Here is an 18,766-nt window from a genome sequence, read left to right as displayed (position 1 = left end):
CAGACAACGCCGATCAACTGCTATTTGTATATGAGACATCGGTTGGAAACTTTCCTCATGTCAGCACGTTGTAGGTGTCGCCACCGGCGCCAACCTCGTGTGAATGCTCTGAAAAGCTAATCATTTGCATATCACAGCATCTTCTTAGTGTCGGTTAAATTTTGCGTCTGTAGCACCTCATCTTCGTGGTGTAGCAATTTTAATGGCCAGTAGTGTATATAAGGTACCCAGAGGACAGCATAGCAAGTTCAGTGTGACTTTTCGCGTACGAAGTTGATGCGCACAGAGAAATGGCAGCGATAGAAAATTGTAGCGAAATGCGGGAAGACCTTCAGAGGATCGGCGCTTAGCAGATGTTACAAGAGACGCGTTCTGCATTACGGTGTGGTTTACTGTTAAATTTTCGAGACCTTACGTTGCTACCAATATATTGCTTTCTCATATGTATACCTATCGAAATACCACGAAGGCAAAATTAGAGAGATTCCACCTCACACGGAAGCTAACCAGGTACCGTTCTTCACGTGGACCCTTCGCTACTGGAACAGAAGTCAGACTGGTACACCAATACTCTCCGCTACACTCCGTAACGACGTTTGCGGAGTATTGATGTAGATACAAGGGATGTCTAAGTGGAGGCCAAAATATGCGTGCTGTTGTATTCCATATGATGGCTAGCAGCAAGAAAATGTTTCACAGTAGTCTATTTGCTTAAATTCCACACAACCGTCTTCAACATCTCGTCAGTCCGACCGATCTATGTCACGCCGCAATAACAAGGGATACAGAGGACACCTGCCTTGCAAAGACCTAGATCGTCCTTTACGTACCCCAAAAGAGCCCTAAAGTTCAAGGAACGTCGGAAGGACTCTTAACACAATGGTTTTTTGTTTTTTTTTTTGTTTTTTGTTTTCAAGAGACGCCCAACTCTGTTAACATTGTTTCCTCCATAGAGTTAAAATGGTTCAAATGGCTCTGAGCACTGTGAGACTTAACTTCTGAGCTCATCAATCCCCTAGAACTTAGAACTACTTAAACCTAACTAACCTAAGGACATCACACACTTCCATGCCCGAGGCAGGATTCGAACCTGCGACCGCAGCGGTCGCGCGGTTCCAGACTGAAGCGCCTAGAACCGCTCGGCCACACCGGCCGGCCCTCCATAAATTCCTTCGAGCTGTATCACATTAACGGTCAATGCCAACCAGATTCGTCGAGTCAAAATTAATCACAACGTAACAATAATTCTCTCTTATCGCCGACCGGTGTGGCCGAGCGGTTATAGGCGCTACAGTCTGGAACCGCGCGACCGCTGCGGTCGCAGGTTCGAATCCTGCCTCGGGCATGGATGTATGTGATGTCCTTATGTTACATTGGTTTTAGTAGTTCTAAGTTCTAGGGGACTGATGACCTCAGATGTTAAGTCCCATAGTGCCCAGAGCCATTTGAACCATCTGAATTGTCTCTTATCATTCGTACTATTGGCTGCATCCACACACGTACTCTGCAATATGCTGCGCAGTAGATGGAGGAAGGAAAATCGTACCAATATTATCGCTTTTCTGACCTACTCCATTCCTGCGTTGAGCGATGAAAAAATTATTGCCTACACACCTCTGCAGGTGTCGTAATCTCTCTTACATTAATCGCATGAACGCGACTTGAGGCATACGATGATGGCACTACAATTTCCATATAGTCGCCGCCGAATACAGGTCTCTAAATTAATCAGACAGGGTTTCGCGAGAACTATGTCGTCTTTCTTCCAAGCACTCCCATTTCAGCTTCTGTTATATTTTCGCGTGAGCTATACCGACCTCTTACGTTTCTAGCAGCGCGTCTCAGAAGTCATTCTATGCCTGTCGTCGTTCCTACTTGGTAGGGAGTCCAGACACTGGAACAGCGCTTATAGATCAGCCGCGCTCGCGTGAGACGTGCGTAATGTATTCCGGCTAATTATTCGCACCGCGCTCTTATGGTCTCAGAGCTCCAGTGTAAAGCGATTAATGTTTTATTGTGGTGTATGTGACATGGCTAAACTTAGTTAAACTGGTCTGAAGCGAATAATAACTTGGGTAGTAAATCGTACACTTTTTGATCCGCCATTAGGAGAACGGCATCTAGTATGGGCCATTTAAGCCAAAATTGGTATACAACTTTTTTGCGCTTTTCAAATAAGGTATAAATGCAAGAAATCTATTCTTGAACATTTGTTTTTATTTAAATGCTGGAGAAAACATTTCTAACCAAACCGACTCACAGCAAGAAGAGATTTTCAGATACATACAAGTCGAAATGTTAAGAAAAGTATAGGGGGGAAAGGGTCATAAAATTAAAAAAAAAATTCAAAATATCTGGATAAGAGCGAGTAAGACTGGCACGCAGAGCGTTTCACACGAACTTGACAGTTCAACCATCCTGTGAATCGAGAATTTCGACGATTTTTGCCGGTTATCGATATCGATACTGCCATGATCACAAAATATGTAACGTAAACGCCAGTATCTTTTGATTGCACTGATGGAGAAGCTGAAATTTTTTACACCACGAAGGGACCATAAACTCTAGTGTGTAAGATAAATTTCAGTTCATTATTTATATCCGCTGCTGAGAAAAAAGGGGTTTTAACAGACGGACTGACAGGCAGTCGGACAAAAAAAATCGTGTGATACAATTAAAAATTAATAGTCTCAAATTTTCTCGCCTACTTATACTATGAGACCTTGCTTCTTGCCTCATTTCATGATTCCAGGTCGGTTAGTTGGTTTATTTGGAGGAGGGGACGAAACAGCGAGGTCATCAGTCCCATCGGATTAGGGAAGGATGGGGAAGGAAGTCGGCCGTGGCCTTCTAAAGGGCATTTGAGTGACTCGATTCAGGGAAATCACGGAATACCTAAATCACGGTGGCCGGACGCCAGTTTGAACCACTGTTCTCCCGAATGCGAGCCCAATGTGCCGACTACTGTGCCACCTCCCTCGGTATGATTCTAGGTCAACGGAAAGTATACTACAGATTTTGATGAGTGAGTTTGAGTGTGTCAAAATTCGTGAAGTAAGTGGCTTTGTCTTAGATGCTTAAATTTTTTACATAGACCTTGGCATGTGACATAAATTTCAAGTTGATACGTCTAACCGTTCTCGAGAAACAACGTTTTTAATAGTCGGACAGGCAGGCAGAGAGACGGACAATAAAGTGACCCTGTGAGCCACGCGGAGTAGCCGAGCGATCTGAGGCGCCTTGTCACGGTCCGCGCGGTTCCCCCTCCCCCCCCCCCCCCCCGCCCCCACCCCCGGAGGAGGTTCCAATCCCCTTTGGGCATGGGCGTGTATGTTGTTCATAGCGTAAGTTAGTTTAAGTAAGGTTAAGTAGTGTGTCAGCCTAGGGAACGATGACCTAACTAGTTTGGTCCTGTAAGACCTTACCACAAATTTCCAATCTTTTTTTTTACCCTGCCAGGGTCCCGTTTTTCCCCATTGACAAATGGAAACCCAAAACCGTGTTTTTGATACCCACAAACAAATTAATCTGTTTGTATATGAACAGTACAAGATAATAAAACTGTTAAAATCCTTTCGACTTGTGATCGATTGAATCCAACCAAACGCATTAAACTTGTGGCCGTGGTTTTCTGTAAGACAGTTCTTATCACTTCCTCATGATGTTTTGACGGAAAGCTTTACCTCCAAACACTTCCTTCTATTAAAGCTGGGAGGCAGTTTTAAGTTTTCTGACAAATCGTAAATCAACGTTTGGAACTCAATCTTAGCTACCGACAATTAAGATGGAATCTAAATCTCTAATGCTACAACCATTCCTTCGTAATTTTCTTCAAACGTTGAGTTGAAAAAAGCCCATCTGAACTGTCTTAAATATATGATGATTCACTACACTGATTTTAATCTCCTTTGTAACGTAATTCTAGTAATGTTAAAACGATCAGTATCAGCCCTTTTTCACCTTAAAAACACTGGAAACTGCTAATTTCATTGAAATCTCGGATCATCCTACTCGACCATCTTTTTTTTTTTTTCATCAGTCTTTTGACCGGTTTGATGTGGCCCGCCACGAATTCCTCCACTCTTCATCTCAGAGTAGCACTTGCAACCTACGTCCTCAATTATTTGCTGGGCGTATTCCAATTTCTGTCTCCCTCTACAGCTTTTGCCCTCTACAGCTCCCTCTAGTTCCATGGAAGTCATTCCCTCGTGTCTTAACAGATGTCCTACCATCCTGTCCCTTCTCCTTATCAGTGACTTCCACATATTCCTTCCCTCCGATTCTGCGCAAAACCATCTTCTTTTCAACATTCGTCTGTAGCAACACGTCTCAAATTTTTCGATTCTCTTCTGTTCCGGTTTTCCCACAGTCCATGTTTCACTACCATTCAATACTGTACTCCAGGCCGCCCAGAGTGGCCGTGCGGATCTAGGCGCTCCAGTCTGGAACCGAGCGACCGCTACGGTCGCAGGTTCGAATCCTGCCTCGGGCATGGATGTGTGTGATGTCCTTAGGTTAGTTAGGTTTAATTATTTCTAAGTTCTAGGCGACTGACGACCTCAGACGTTAAGTCGCATAGTGCTCAGAGCCATTTGAACCAATTGAACCGTACTCCAGACATACAGTCTCAGAAATTTCTTCCTCAAATTAAGGCCGATATTTGATATAAGTAGACTTCTCTTGACCAGGAATGCCCTTTTTGCCATTGCTGGTCTGCTTTTGATGTCCTCCTTGCTCCGTCCGTCATTTGTTATTTTACTGCCTAAGTAGCAGAATTCCTTAACTTTATCTACTTCGTGACCATCAATCCTGATGTTAACTTTCTCGCTGTTCTCATTTCTACTACTTCTCATTAACTTTGTCTATCTTCGATTTACTCTCAATCCATACTCTGTACTCATTAGACTGTTCATTCCGTTCAGCAGATCATATAATTCTTCTTCACTTTCACTCATGATAGCAATGTCATCAGCGAATCGTCTCATTGATATCCTTTAACCTTGAATTTTAATTCCACTCCTGAACCTTTCTTTTATTTCCATAAATGATTCCTCTATGTACAGATTGAACACTAGGGGCGAAACGCTACATCCTTGTCTTACACACTTTTTAATACGAGCACTTCGTTCTTGGTCGTTCACTCTTATTATTCCTTCTTGGCTGTAGTATGTATTGTATACGACCCGTCTCAGCCTATAGCTGGGATCCTTACCAGATAGGACTGACGGAGTACATCTAAAAAGTTCAAAGAATGGCAGCACTTTTTGTATTATCGCGAAATATGGGAGATAGTGTCACAGAGATGATATAGGATTTGGGCTGGAAATCATTAAAAGAAAGGCGTTTTTCGTTGCGACGGAACCTTCTCACGAAATTCCAATCACCAACTTTCTCCTCCGAATGCGAAAATATTTTGTTGACACCGACCTATATAGGGAGAAACGATCACCACGAAATCAGAGTTCGTACGGAAAGATATAGGTGTTCATCCTTTCCGCGTGCTATACGAGATTGCAATAATAGCGAATTGTGAAGGTGGTTCGATGAAGCCTCTGCAAGGCACTTGAATGTGATTTTCAGAGTATCCATGTAGATGTATATGTAGATGTACCCCTACTTTTCTCAGAATTTCGAACATCGTGTACCATTTTACATTGTCGAACGCTTTGTCCAGGTCGACAAATCCTATGAGCGTGTCTTGATTTTTCTTTAGTCTTGCTTCCATTATTATCCGCAACGTCAGAATTGCCTCTCTCCTTTGCCAAGCCAAACTGATCGTTATCTAGCACATCCTCAATTTTCTTTTCCATTCTTCTGTATGTTATTCTTGTAAGAAACTTGGAGGCATGAGCTGTTAAGCTGATCGTGCCACAATTCTGGCACTTGTCAGCTCTTGCCGTCTTCGGAATTGTGCGGATGATGCTTTTCCAAAAGTAAGGTGGTATGTCGCCAGTCTCGTAAATTCTACACACCAACGTGAATAGTCGTTTTGTTTTCACTTCACCCAATGATTTTAGAAATTCTGATGGAATGTTTTCTATTCCTTCTGTCTTATTTGATCTTAAGTCCTCCAATCTGTTCTAAATCGATTCCTGTTTCTTCTTCTACCACATTAGACAAATCTTCCCCTCATAGAGGGTTTCAATGTATTCTTTCCACCTATTCGCTCTCTCCTCTGCAATTAACACTGGAATTCCCGTTGCACTCTTAATTTTATCACCCTTGCTTTTAATGTTACCGAAGGTTGTTTTGACTTTCCTGTATGCTGAATCTGTCCTTTCGACAGTCATTTCTTTTTCGATGTCTTCACAGTTTTACTGCAGCCATTTCGTCTTAGCTTCCCTGCACTTCCTTTTTGTTTCAATCCTCAGCGACTTGTATTCCTGTATTCCTGAGTTTCCCGGAACGTGTCTGTACTTCCTCCGTTCATCGATCAATTGAAGTATTTCTTCTGTTACCCATGGTTTCTTCGCAGTTACCTTCTTTGTATCTACGTTTTCCTTCCTAACTTCTGTGATGGCCCTTTTTAGAGATGTCCATTACTCGTCAACTGCACTGCCTATTGGGCTATTCATTATTGCTGTGTCTATCGTCTTAGAGAACTTCAACCGTATCGCGTCATCCTTTAGTACTTCCGTATCCCACTTCTTTGGGTATTGATTCTTGCTGACTAATGTCTTAAACTTCAGCTTACTATATTGTGTTCTGAGTCTATATCCGGTTTCGGAATCTCTGTCTGACCATGATGTAATATACCTGAAATCTTCCCGTATCACCCGGCCTTTTCCAAGTGTACCTTCTCCTCTTGTGATTCTTGAACAGAGTGTTCGGTATTACTAGCTGAATCTTGTTACAGAACTCAATTAGTCTTTCTCCTCTCTCATTCCTTGTCCCAAGCCCATATTCTTCTGTAACCTGTTCTTCTATTCCTTCCTCTACAACTGCATTCCAGTCTCCCATGACTAATTAGAGTTTCATATCCCTTTAAATACTGTATTACCCTTTCAGCAAAGTCGTACACTTTCTCTATCTCTTCATCTTCAGCTTGCGACGTTGGCATATATACCTGAACTATTTTGTGTCGGTGTTGGTTTGCTGTCGATTCTGATAAGAACAACCCTATCACGGAACTGTTCACATTAACACACTCTCTGCCCTACGTTCCTGTTCATAACGAATCCTACTCCCGGAATAACATTTTCAGCTGCTGTTGATATTACTCTATACTCATCTGACCATAAATCTTTGTCTTCTTTCAACTTCATTTCACTGACCCCTACTATATCTAGATTGAGCCTTTGCATTTCCCTTTTCAGATTTTCTAGTTTCCCTACCAAGTTCAAGCTTCTGACATTCCACGTCCCGACTCGTAGAACGTTATCCTTCCGTTGATTATTCACTCTTTTTATCGTGGTAACCTCGCCATTGGCAGTCCCCTCCCGGAGATCCGAATGGGGGACTGTTCCGGAATCTTTTGCCAATGGAGAGATCATCGTGACACTTCCTCAATTACAGGCTTCATGTCCTGTGAATACACGTTACATTTCTTTAATGCAGTGGCTTCAATTGCCTTCTGCACCCTCATGCCGTTGATAATTGCTGATTCTTCCGCTTTTAGGGGCAGTTTCCCACCCCTAGGACGAGAGAGTGCCCTGAACCTCTGTCCGCTCTTCCGCCCTCTTTGAAAAGGCCGTTGGCAGTAAACCGGAAGTCTTGGGCCGCCAATGCTCGATCCTCTCTGGCACACTATGTCTTCAATTCTTCATTCTTCAACATTGGCATTGTACGCCCCCCCCCCTTTTGTTTAAACTTATATTGCCCATATTATCCGAATTTGGTATGGCCCATACTGTGAGACTGACATTACTTATAAAAACGTTTCATATAGAGAAACCGGCTGAAGCGAGTGGAATTCCAGTACTGCGACACAATCTGCACTAGACTACTGAAATTTTAATAGTAGGATAATATTACTTCTTGCCTTTAATAGCATAAACAGATACTGAGGATTACATCGTACAGCACTCAAAAACAAATGAAATCCACTTTTGACACAAACTCAATAGCCACACCAATAAAGTTTTAGAAAATGGCGGAGCGGTGTCTGCGCTTTATTCCATGCACTACACGCTGTTCTGCTGCAAATCCTAGAAACACCAAGTGGTACATACGAACCGCCGGCGTCTGTTCTCATAACTGTTATCAGATCAATCTTTCATTGCCCGCTTCTTAAAAAATTCCAGCGAAAGAAAGCATTCAATGAAATTTTTTGGAGTGAATAGGAATAATGTAGTACTTTACTAATCCACATAACCGACTCCTTCGAATTATAACATCCTCAGAAGCAAGTTCAAATGGTTCAAATGGCTCTGAGCATTATGGGACTTAACATCCATGGTCATCAGTCCCCCAGAACTTAGAACTACTTAAACCTAACTAACCTAAGGACATCACACAACACCCAGTCATCACGAGGCAGAGAAAATCCCTGAGCCCGCCGGGAATCGAACCCGGGAACCCGGGCGCGGGAAGCGAGAACGCTATCGCACGACCATGAGCTGCGGACTCAGAAGCAAGTAGTATTTCCAACTACGGAGGGAGGCACCAGTATTAACAAAATCTGAACGCAGGGGCCAGAAACATTTTCGCAACGTAAGTACAATTCATTACGTCCCACTCTGGTAAATATACTGGAAGGCATCCCCTCGCGTATCAAAATGGAGCAAAATTCCCAAGATCAGTCAAGGTCTTTCATCAATTTTCACGGAAATGTTGGTAAACCCGGTTGCGAAAACAGAACTGGAATATTAAGAATGTAAATATTTTTAAGATGATTAAGAATAAACCAATTCTAATTGCGAACTAGTTTCTAACGTGCACTATCTTGTGATGGAAATTCTGTTTACACGCAATGTCGACCCTTTTTTAACTGCTTTCTGTTGAGTCGAAAATAAAGTGCTGCAGTTGTGTTAAGTTGGCCAAATCGAAAGACTTACTGTGAAAATGACATTTCTGCATCTGCAGTGATTGGTATCACACCATTGTACATGGCCCCCGCCCGTACGTGCGTGCCTCAGAAATCCTGGAGTGTATGTACATCCGTGTAGGTGGACGATACTGTTTTGTACAACTACTTCTGACTGACATCACACTAATTCAGTCTTAGTTTCTGTCCTGAAACAAGGGTATTTTGCTACCTTTCTATTTTCGATTTCGAAACTACTACTATCTGGTCGATTTTGAGAGTACCACATTGACCTAAAGAACAGCTGTTAGTTTGAAATACGATTTGCGACGAAGTGTATAAATTTGGATCAACTACAAATGTTTGGAAGTTCAGTCAGACTTCTAAATTATCCTGGAGGGGGGCATCTCAGAAGAAAATGATCAATGAGAACCCCTGTTCGGCATTGGCAAATTACTTAATCCCACTCGAATGTAGATTGTTTGGGGCGAACTTTGAAGGTTTGGACATATAGCCTTAAACTCTCACTTGGTAAAAAATTTGTCTCCTCAGTTCCAGTACCCTTTAACGCCACACGAGTGTTGATGGCAGGTAGCACCCACTATCAACTGGATAATTATTGACCGAATTGAAAAATTTAAAATGCTGCCTCTGTCTACTCATAAAAGGTATAATGTTACGTTTAACACAATGTGTTGTGTACATAGTTCCGCGTAGTCAGCGTGTACACAACTTTCCCACTAGAGCGCGCTCTGTTAAACGCAACAGTGCAGGCGGAGCGCCCGTCCGTCAACGCACTACGAGATGGCGCTGCCATAGAGACGGACCAAATTCTGCTTCCGCCGATCCGCATATTAATATGTAACGTAGCCAATGAGATTACTGCTTGCGTAGAACCTTTTCTCCTCACGGATCACAAAATCACAGTGATACATAAACGCGCCAGGTATTATAACAAATGTACAGACCTCTGATTAGTCAGTCTGCATTAGTCTGTACCAGTCTGTACGAGTTCTACATTTGTCTGTACCAGTCTATAGTCAAGTTTCAGTCTGCGCCTAATAAGATTACCATATTCCTGTACATAGCCATGAAGATAAACGTATAGACACTTTTGTCAAGTATCAGAGATATATGTGAGAATAAGATTAACGTACCAATACCAAAGGAACTTCAGATTGTCAATTGTAAATAGCATCCAGAACCAAGTTAACTAATTTTTATGCTTGTCATTATTTTAATAAATGTGTGTGAAAATTAATCAAGTTCTGTTTAAAGTTGGTCACCGTCAATCTGCTACCCTGAGTGTGGAAGTGGCATTTCTATCGTCTGACCTAACGGCAGAAGATAAACATGCCACGATAAGACCACGAGACATATTGCTGACACTCGCCTACTTCGTTAGAGCGACAAGTCAAATAATCTGATGGTGTGTGTACTGAAGGTCTTACAGCACGCACACCACACAATGAGATAAGAATTATAGCAAGAAACTGTGCGTTTGTCTTCAGGCAGCATAACGGGCGGTGTGCAAACAGCTAAACTTCATTCATCCAGTATCTGAGAATGAGAGCACTTAACAACTTTCAACAAATTTTAGACGTTTGCTCCATGGCGACCCCCACAATACGATGAACGGAAAAAAGTTCTTCGCTTACATTTTCACTGTTATGCAGTCAGTCTTCTTCAGGAATAATGTCTGAATTTATTACTTCTTTACAACAAATTCTATTCACAATAAATTTTGCAGATGGTATCCACATATACCACTGATTGTACGATACATAGTTTAGGAGGTATGACGTTACCAACATTGAGATGCCTGAGAAACTACTTTTTGCTTAAAATGTATCGCAAGTTACCAAATTATATTCATCCAGTGTTTCATAATTAGAGCACTTAGCGGCTTCCAGCAAACTTAAGGATAATTTCAAGTCTGTGTTAAACTTTTTCTCTTGCTTACATGTTTAAATTTTGTAACTAACCTGTTTCTACGGGTTATTAGGTTAAGATTAGGGTCCCACCGACTCTAACCATACAATTAATCAAAGGTTTGGCCGAGTCGGAAAATAAATTAAAAAATGGTTCAAATGGCTCTGAGCACTATGGGACTCAACTTCTGAGGTCATTAGTCCCCTAGAACTTAGAAATAGTTAAACCTAACTAACCTAAGGACATCACACACATCCATGCCCGAGGCAGGATTCGAACGTGCGACCGTAGTGGTCTCGCAGTTCCAGACTGCAGCGCCGAGAACCGCATGGCCACTTCGGCCGGCGAAAATAAATTAATTTGATCACAAACCAAAAACTCATAAAACTGCGTACGTCGTGATATCGCTCATAGGGGATGCGATGTAATTAATAGTATTTCCCGTGCACTGTTCACGAGAATCAACCATTTAAAATAAAATAGAAAATGCACGAACACTGCATAAGATCAGCTCCCAGCAACACACCTGAAAATAAGACTTAATCTAAAGCATTTTTTTAAAATAAAAGGGGAAACTAATCACTGGACCTGTGCGTAAGGAAACGCGTTGGATCTGCTAACGGGAAAGCTACGAGGTGAGTGGCATAGGTGCAAAAACGTAACCTCGGAACACAAGAGAAAATTGTAGATAAAATCATTTATTCCTAAGATATGGATGTGAGGCATATACACAATTACTGAAAACATTAACTCCTAAAACATTAAAGAAAAGCATAGATTCATTCACCGTTATAATCTACACCTAAAATCATGTGTGTGAATCATTCATACAACTGCTGTTGCCTGATAACTGATCGCAATAACTCGTGAAATGATACACGTTTCGCAGTACACCCGCGTGCCCACGTGGTTCGTGGAAACGCAATTTCTAGGTATCGTGGCCAAGTTGCAACAATATCACATCACACAATCACGAACAGTTAGCATTCTTTAAAACGAACATGAGATCGGACAGTTAGTGATGACGGTAGCCCAACAAACTCTAATGTTCAACGACGTGGTTGGCTCCCCACAGACGAAAGATACATAAAGCAAGGAAAATTTACGAGAAGGCAAAGCTATTAATATTTAGGAAAATAAAAGCTTATACAGGCACAGCTGAAGGCAGACAGACATTCATACAGGAGCGAGTGCTCACTTCTTATCGACACCTGTGTGTGTCGCTCTTCCCGCGGATCCAAGCCTGCTATAGAAATTTTCTAAAAGAAAAATCTCCCAAAGTTTTGCATTCCTTGCTGCGACAAGGCAAAGCAATCTTTCAGAGTTGAAAAGCGAGACCAAAAACTAACAACTCTCCTCTCGCCAAGTAACAACGCGCCACGCGGTCAGTCTAACTCACCCTTCTTCGACTGGAGCACGGCTGTGGACGCTTCCCGTACCGGCGGCAGACTGCCTCCCTTTTTCTTCTCCAGCCTCTTCCACGCTCCTCGTGGCCCGGAAAACCCAAAGATGCCATTTCCGCCACCAACCTAACGCAGATGGATTTCTCACAAGTAGAGCAAACCTCTTTGCCTACTTGACCACTACGAGAGTTGGCTATTCTGTACAACTGCTGCTGACTCTGTATGACTATCGCAGACTTTCTGCAGCAGACTACGCCACCGTCTAGCAACGTGACACACAACAACATTCATTCAATCACACCACTATGAGAGTTATGATAAAAGAGAAACAAGGAAAGGAAAGAGAAATGGTAGTGAAAATGGACTACTGGACTAATGAAAGGTGGCTGCAGGACCCTTTCAACTTAAATATCTAACATACGTTAACTCATATGTAAAATAATCAGACGTTTGAAGCTGTTTTCTATACGAGAGTGCGATTCTTTAAATAATCGAGGCTTTACTGCCGTAAACTAACTCTGTTTTCTGTAGTTTTCAAGGCTTTATCGGTGATTCTTCAGCGACATACACTTCTCGGGATAGGCAACTCGCAACAGATCCCGGGTTCCTGGATAGCAGAATATTTGGATACAGCGGATCATGCTGAGATATGTCGCGTATATTACTACAAATGTACAAAAAGTAATGTGTAGTTCATTTGATGCTAAGAGGCAGTTTTTATTGTTACATTTGTAACCTAATTTTGAGAGTGAAGTAAACCAGTTTATAATAATGTTCAAATGTTCAAATGTGTGTGAACTCCTAAGGGACCAAACTGCTGAGGTCATCGGTCCCTAGACTTACACACTACTTAAACAAACTTTAAGGACAACACACACATCCATGCCCGAGGGAGGACTCGAACCTCCAGCGGGAGGGGCCGCACGATTCGTAACATGGCGCCTCTAACCGGGGCTGGGTTGGGTTGGGTTGTTTGTGGGAAGAGACCGAACTGCGAGGTCATCGTCGGATCAGGGAAGGACAGAGAAGGAAGTCGGATGTGCCCTTTCAGAGGAACCATCCCGCCATTTGCCTGGAGCGATTTAGGGAAATCACGGAAAACCTAAATCAGGATGGCCGGACGCGGGATTGAACCGTCGGCCTCCCGAATGCGAGGCCAGTGTCTAACCACTGCGCCAACTCGCTCGGTCCTCTAACCGGTTTGTAATAATCTTGAATCGTTCACACATTCTCGCTTTCTATGCTTTCCTAAATTTTTCAGCGGTAATAAAGTAAGTAGTAAACTGACAGAAAGCCGGGAGAGCGGTGCGCTGACCACATGCCCCTCCATACCCGTTGAAAGGGTCCTGTAGCCACCTTTCAATAGTCCGGTAGCCCATTTTCACTAGTATTTCTCTTTCCTTCCTTGTTTCTCTTTTCCCATAATTATCATAGTGGTGTGATTGAATGAATGTGGTTGTGTGTCACGTTGCTAGACGGTGGGGTAGTCTGCTGCAGAAAGTCTGCCATAGTCGTACAGATTCAGCAGCAGTGGTACAGAATAGCCAACTCTCGTAGTGGTCAAGTCGGCAAAGAGGTTTTCGCTACTTGTGAGAAATCCACCTGCGTTAGGTTGGTGGCGGAAATTGCATCTTTGGGTTTTCCGGGCCACGCGGAGCGTGGAAGAGGCTGGAGAAGAAAAAGGGAGGCAGTCTGCCGCCGGTACGGGAAGCGTCCACAGCTGTGCTCCAGTCGAAGAAGGGTGAGTTAGACTGACCGCGTGGCGCGTTGTTACTTGGCAAGGGGAGAGCTGTTAGCCTTTGGTCTCGCTTTTCAAATCTGGAAGATTGCTTTGCCTTGTCGCAGCAAGGAATGCAAAACTTTGGCAGATTTTTCTTTTAGAAAATTTCTGTAGCAGACTTGGATCCCCCGGAAGAGCGCCACACAAAGTTGTCGATAAGAAGTGATTACTCGCTTCTGTACGAATGTCTGTTTGCCTTCAGCCGTGCCTGTATAAGCTTTCACCTTTCTAAATATTTAGAGCCTTGCCTTCTCGTAAATTTTCCTTGCTTTATGTGTCTTTCGTCCGTGGGGAGCCAATCACGTGGTAGAACATTATAGTTGTTGGGCTACCGGCATCACTAACTGTCCGATCGCATGTTTGCGTTAGATAATGTTAACATGATTGTGTGATGTGATATTGTTGCAACTTGCCCACGATACCTCACGAATAGTTACACCGTATCCCGTGACGCTTGTGGTCTGAGCATGATACGGAGGCCGGTCGGATACGTTGGGCCTTCCAAGGCCTGTTCGGACGAAGTTTAGTTTAATACAGTAGGTGAGCGAATTTCCATAACTGTAACTTCAGTTGAATCATTCGGTGTTGATATTCTCATCTGACAAGCAGTATTAAGAATTTGTAAATATGGTTCTGGGCGAGACGTTGGATGTCACTACGAAATTTCCACAATATTTCGTCTGCGCAACTGAACGACATCTTCAGGTGCGGCGAACACAAAACATCCAACGTCTCGGCCGAGAACTATATTTATAAACAGTCCGTGGGAGTGCTACAAGCAACACAGTATTAAGAATTTCCTTGAACCAAATAAATCAAGTCACATGGATGTAGAAGAGCATTTTTTGGCAATAGTAGATTTCCTTCCATATCCTTGATAAACCAAGTTAGAGCTTCGACTGTAAGGATGTCACCACCATTGTGACCATAGTCATAATCTATCAAACATTAGTAGTAAGGGGAGTCTGATGTAAGAGCTCTTTCCATCTTTGTGTGTCCAGGTACACTTCTGCCCTCTCTTGGTATCATCAGAATCCTCTGCGTTTCGCTTCCTCTTTCACTTGATTGATCCACTGTTTCCTGGTCCGAAGTCTAGGTCTTTTGCCTACAAATGCCCTTAGTTTCTCGCTTTCCTTATTTGGTCCATCCTCGCTACGTGTCAAAAATATTTCGAATCTTATAATTTCATACAGTCTTCGCGAGCCTTTTGTTTTTCGCACAGACCTCAAGCAGTGTACTTCTGCAGTCTGTAGTTTACTCTTGTTTGTACTGGTGAAGATAACAGATTTCAAGGGTGTCAAAAGTTACAAGAAAAAAACTGCCTCCTTAATGGTTTTCTTGTCTCTTAAAAGAATTTTCTTGTCGCATAGGACAATTAGTGGTAAAACAGCTCATTTCTGGATTCCATTACTAATTCGGTACAAGACTTTGTGTCTCTATGAACGATACAAGTAACGTACTGAAAGTGGTCAAATTACAGCTTCATCCAGGCCGATGTTCACGTGTAACCCTTGACTGCTGACTGACATCACAACTTTTACGTGTGGCTTATTGTTATGCCAAACTGCTTCAATTGGTGGATTCACATTTCTAATTTCTGTTGCATTTCTTCTTCTCCTTCTTATTTGCTTCTCTGCATCAGTGCATCAGCTACAAAGACAAATGCGCTGAATTCTTTATTACATTTTTGATTTACTAGTTTCATTTATTACTTCATTCATCACTGTGGTGGAGGATATGTTGCACTCCACTGTTTGTGGTAAACCAGTCAGAACAATCATCTCCTGTGACTCTTTTAAATCACTTCACGTGGATGCCATACTGTATCCTTCAGTGAGTCAACAGTTTATTCCACGTCTCCGTTCAACAAAGCTAGTACTTCGACTGTGAAGATGCCTGGGCACTTGAAACTGGATTTTAATGATTTTTCAGGAACTGTTTGAGAAAAAGTGGTCTGACCATTTCCAGGTACATCAAAGTATTCACAGCATCAAGTTAAGCGAAATATAAAATCTTTATCACCAAGTGATAAAAACATGAATAATACACTGTTATCACATCATAATAAAAAATATGTAATCAATCTACGATAAAAGAACAATGTGTTGTTCATGTTTTTATCGCCTGACGATACGGTTTTATATTTCGCCTAACGTGGCGCTGTGAATATTTTGATAAACCTGATGATGATCACACGACTGACAGCAACTGTGTAAACATAGTACACTACTGGCCATTAAAATTGCTACACCAAGAAGAAATGCAGATGATAAACGGGTATTCATTGGACAAATATATTATACTAGAACTGACATGTGATTACATTTTCGCGCAGTTTGCGTGCATAGATCCTGAGAAATCAGTACCCAGAACAACAACCGCTATCCGTAATAACGGCCTTGATACGCCGGGGCATTGAGTCAACCAGAACTTGGCTGGCGTGTAGAGGTACAGCTGCCCATGCAGCTTCAACACGATACCACAGTTCAACAAGAGTAGAGACTGGCGTATTGTGACGAGGCAGTTGCTCGGCCACCATTGACCAGACGTTTTCAATTGGTGAGAAATCTGGAGAATGTGCTGGCCAGGGCTGCAGTCGAACATTTTCAGTATCCAGAAAGGCCCGTACAGGACCTGCAACATGCGGTCGTGCATTATCCTGCTAAAATGTAGGGTTTCGCAGGGATCTAATGATGGGTAGAGCCACGGGTCGTAACACATCTGAAATGTAACGTCCACTGTTCAAAGTGGCGTCAATGCGAACAAGAGGTCAGCGAGACGTGTAACCAATGCCACCCCATACCATCACGCTGGGTGATACGCCAGTATGGCGATGAGGAACACACGCTTCCAATGTGCGTTCACCGCGATGTCGCCAAACACGGATGCAACCACAATGATGCTGTAAACACAACCTGGATTCATCCGAAAAAATGACGTTTTGCCATTCGTGCACCCAGGTTCGTCGTTGAGTACACCATCGCAGGTGCTCCTGTTTGTGATGCAGCGTCAAGGGTAACCACAGCCATGATCTCCGAGCTGATAGTCCATGCTGCTGCAAACGTCGTCGAACTGTTCGTGCAGATGGTTGTTGTCTTGCAAACGTCCCTATCTGTTGACTCAGGGATCGAGACGTGGCTGCGCGTTCCGTTACAGCCATGCGGATAAGATGCCTGTCATCTCGACTGCTAGTGATATGAGGCCGTTGGGATCCAGCACGGCGTTCCGTATTACCCTCCTGAACCCACCGATTCCATATTCTGCTAACAGTCATTGGATCTAGACCAACGCGAGCACCAATGTCGCAATAATATAATCCGCAATCGCGATAGACTACAATCCGACCTTCATCAAAGTCGGAAACGTGATGGTACGCGTTTCTCCTCCTTACACGAGGCATCACAACAACGTTTCACCAGGCAACGCCGGTCAGCTGCTGTTTGTGTATGAAAAATTGGTTGGAAACTTTCCTCATGTCAAAACGTTGTAGGTGTCGCCATCGGCGCCAACCTTGTGCGAATGCTCTGAAAAGCTAATCATTTGCATATCACAGCATCTTCTTCCTGTCGGTTATATTTCGCGTCTGTAGCACGTCATCTTCGTGGTGTAGCAATTTTAATGGCCTGTAGTGTATCCTACCGGCGGCTGAAGGCGGTAATATGACATTTTTCAACTATATAAGAGCAGGGGAGCAGCACCTCCTGAAAACCATTTCATATCGCTTTGACCTTTGTGTCACTGCCAGTGCGAGTGATGATAAACTGTGTTTTACCTACGCCTAGTAGGATAGAAAATGATATTCCTCCTGCTACTGCAACCCTAATAGCCATCAGTGTAAGAGGTACGAGGACGAGGGATGCGGAAATTGCCCTGTTGCGCGGGTTTAGAGCCACTTTGACCCTGAATGTCGGTCGCGAGCGATGCAAACGAGGAGCAGGTGGGGAACAGCTGCAGGGGAATTGGGAAGCAGTTTTTGCACCGCGGCAGCGGGGCGGTCGCCAGTTAGGCCCGGAGGCCGAGTTAAGGGGGTATTAGGAGGGGCTCTGCCGAGGGGATTACCAGACGGCCCGGAGGTGCTCCAGGCTGCGGGCGGCAGGGGCCGCCGGCGGGGTCGGGGGGCGGCGGGGGGCGGTCCAGGAAGCCGCAGGGCGCCGGGCCACGCGAAAAACTCACTGCGGGCCCTCTGCTAATGCCCGCTACGGGCGATTCCATCCTAGGTATCACCGATGTTAGCCGTATTTACATTTGGGCTCTTCGGTCCCGGTCCTGTTCTAGAACGGCGCGACTACTTTCGACTGACGAAAATGTGTTTATGGAGTCGTTCTGACGATGAATGGAATCAACGCTCCAGACATACTGGCATGAAATCATTTTTATTCGTTCATTCACTTGCTTCACACATTAATAGTACACTACTGGCCATTAAAATTGCTACACCGAGAAGAAATGCAAATGAGAAACGGGTATTCATTGGACAAATATATTATACTACAACTGACATGTATGTGGTTACATTTCCACGCAATTTGGGTGCGTAGATCCCGAGAAATCAGTAGACAGAACAACCACCTCTGCCCGTAATAACGGCCTTGATACGCCTGGGCATTGCTAAAACAGAGTTTGGATGGTGTGTACAGTTACAGCGGCCCATGCAGCTTCAACACGATACCACAGTTCATCAAGAGT

General features: G+C 43.5%; 1 protein-coding gene across 1 annotated transcript in view; it reads right to left on the bottom strand.

Annotated features, from left to right (window-relative positions):
- Window positions 1-18,292, bottom strand: part of LOC124799190 (protein madd-4-like) — a 571,457-nt gene extending 553,165 nt beyond the window's left edge. The window contains exon 1 of the mRNA XM_047262725.1: window positions 18,140-18,292. Within this exon, the coding sequence (XP_047118681.1) occupies window positions 18,140-18,292 (153 nt within the window). The remainder of the gene's footprint in view (window positions 1-18,139) is intronic.
- Between the last annotated feature and the right edge of the window lie 474 nt (window positions 18,293-18,766).

Source organism: Schistocerca piceifrons, chromosome 5 (genome assembly GCF_021461385.2).
Source record: "Schistocerca piceifrons isolate TAMUIC-IGC-003096 chromosome 5, iqSchPice1.1, whole genome shotgun sequence".
In the NCBI taxonomy this organism is placed as follows: Eukaryota; Metazoa; Arthropoda; class Insecta; order Orthoptera; family Acrididae; genus Schistocerca; species Schistocerca piceifrons.
Note: the sequence above shows the minus strand (reverse complement) of the source record. Positions and strands in the feature narration are given on the sequence as shown.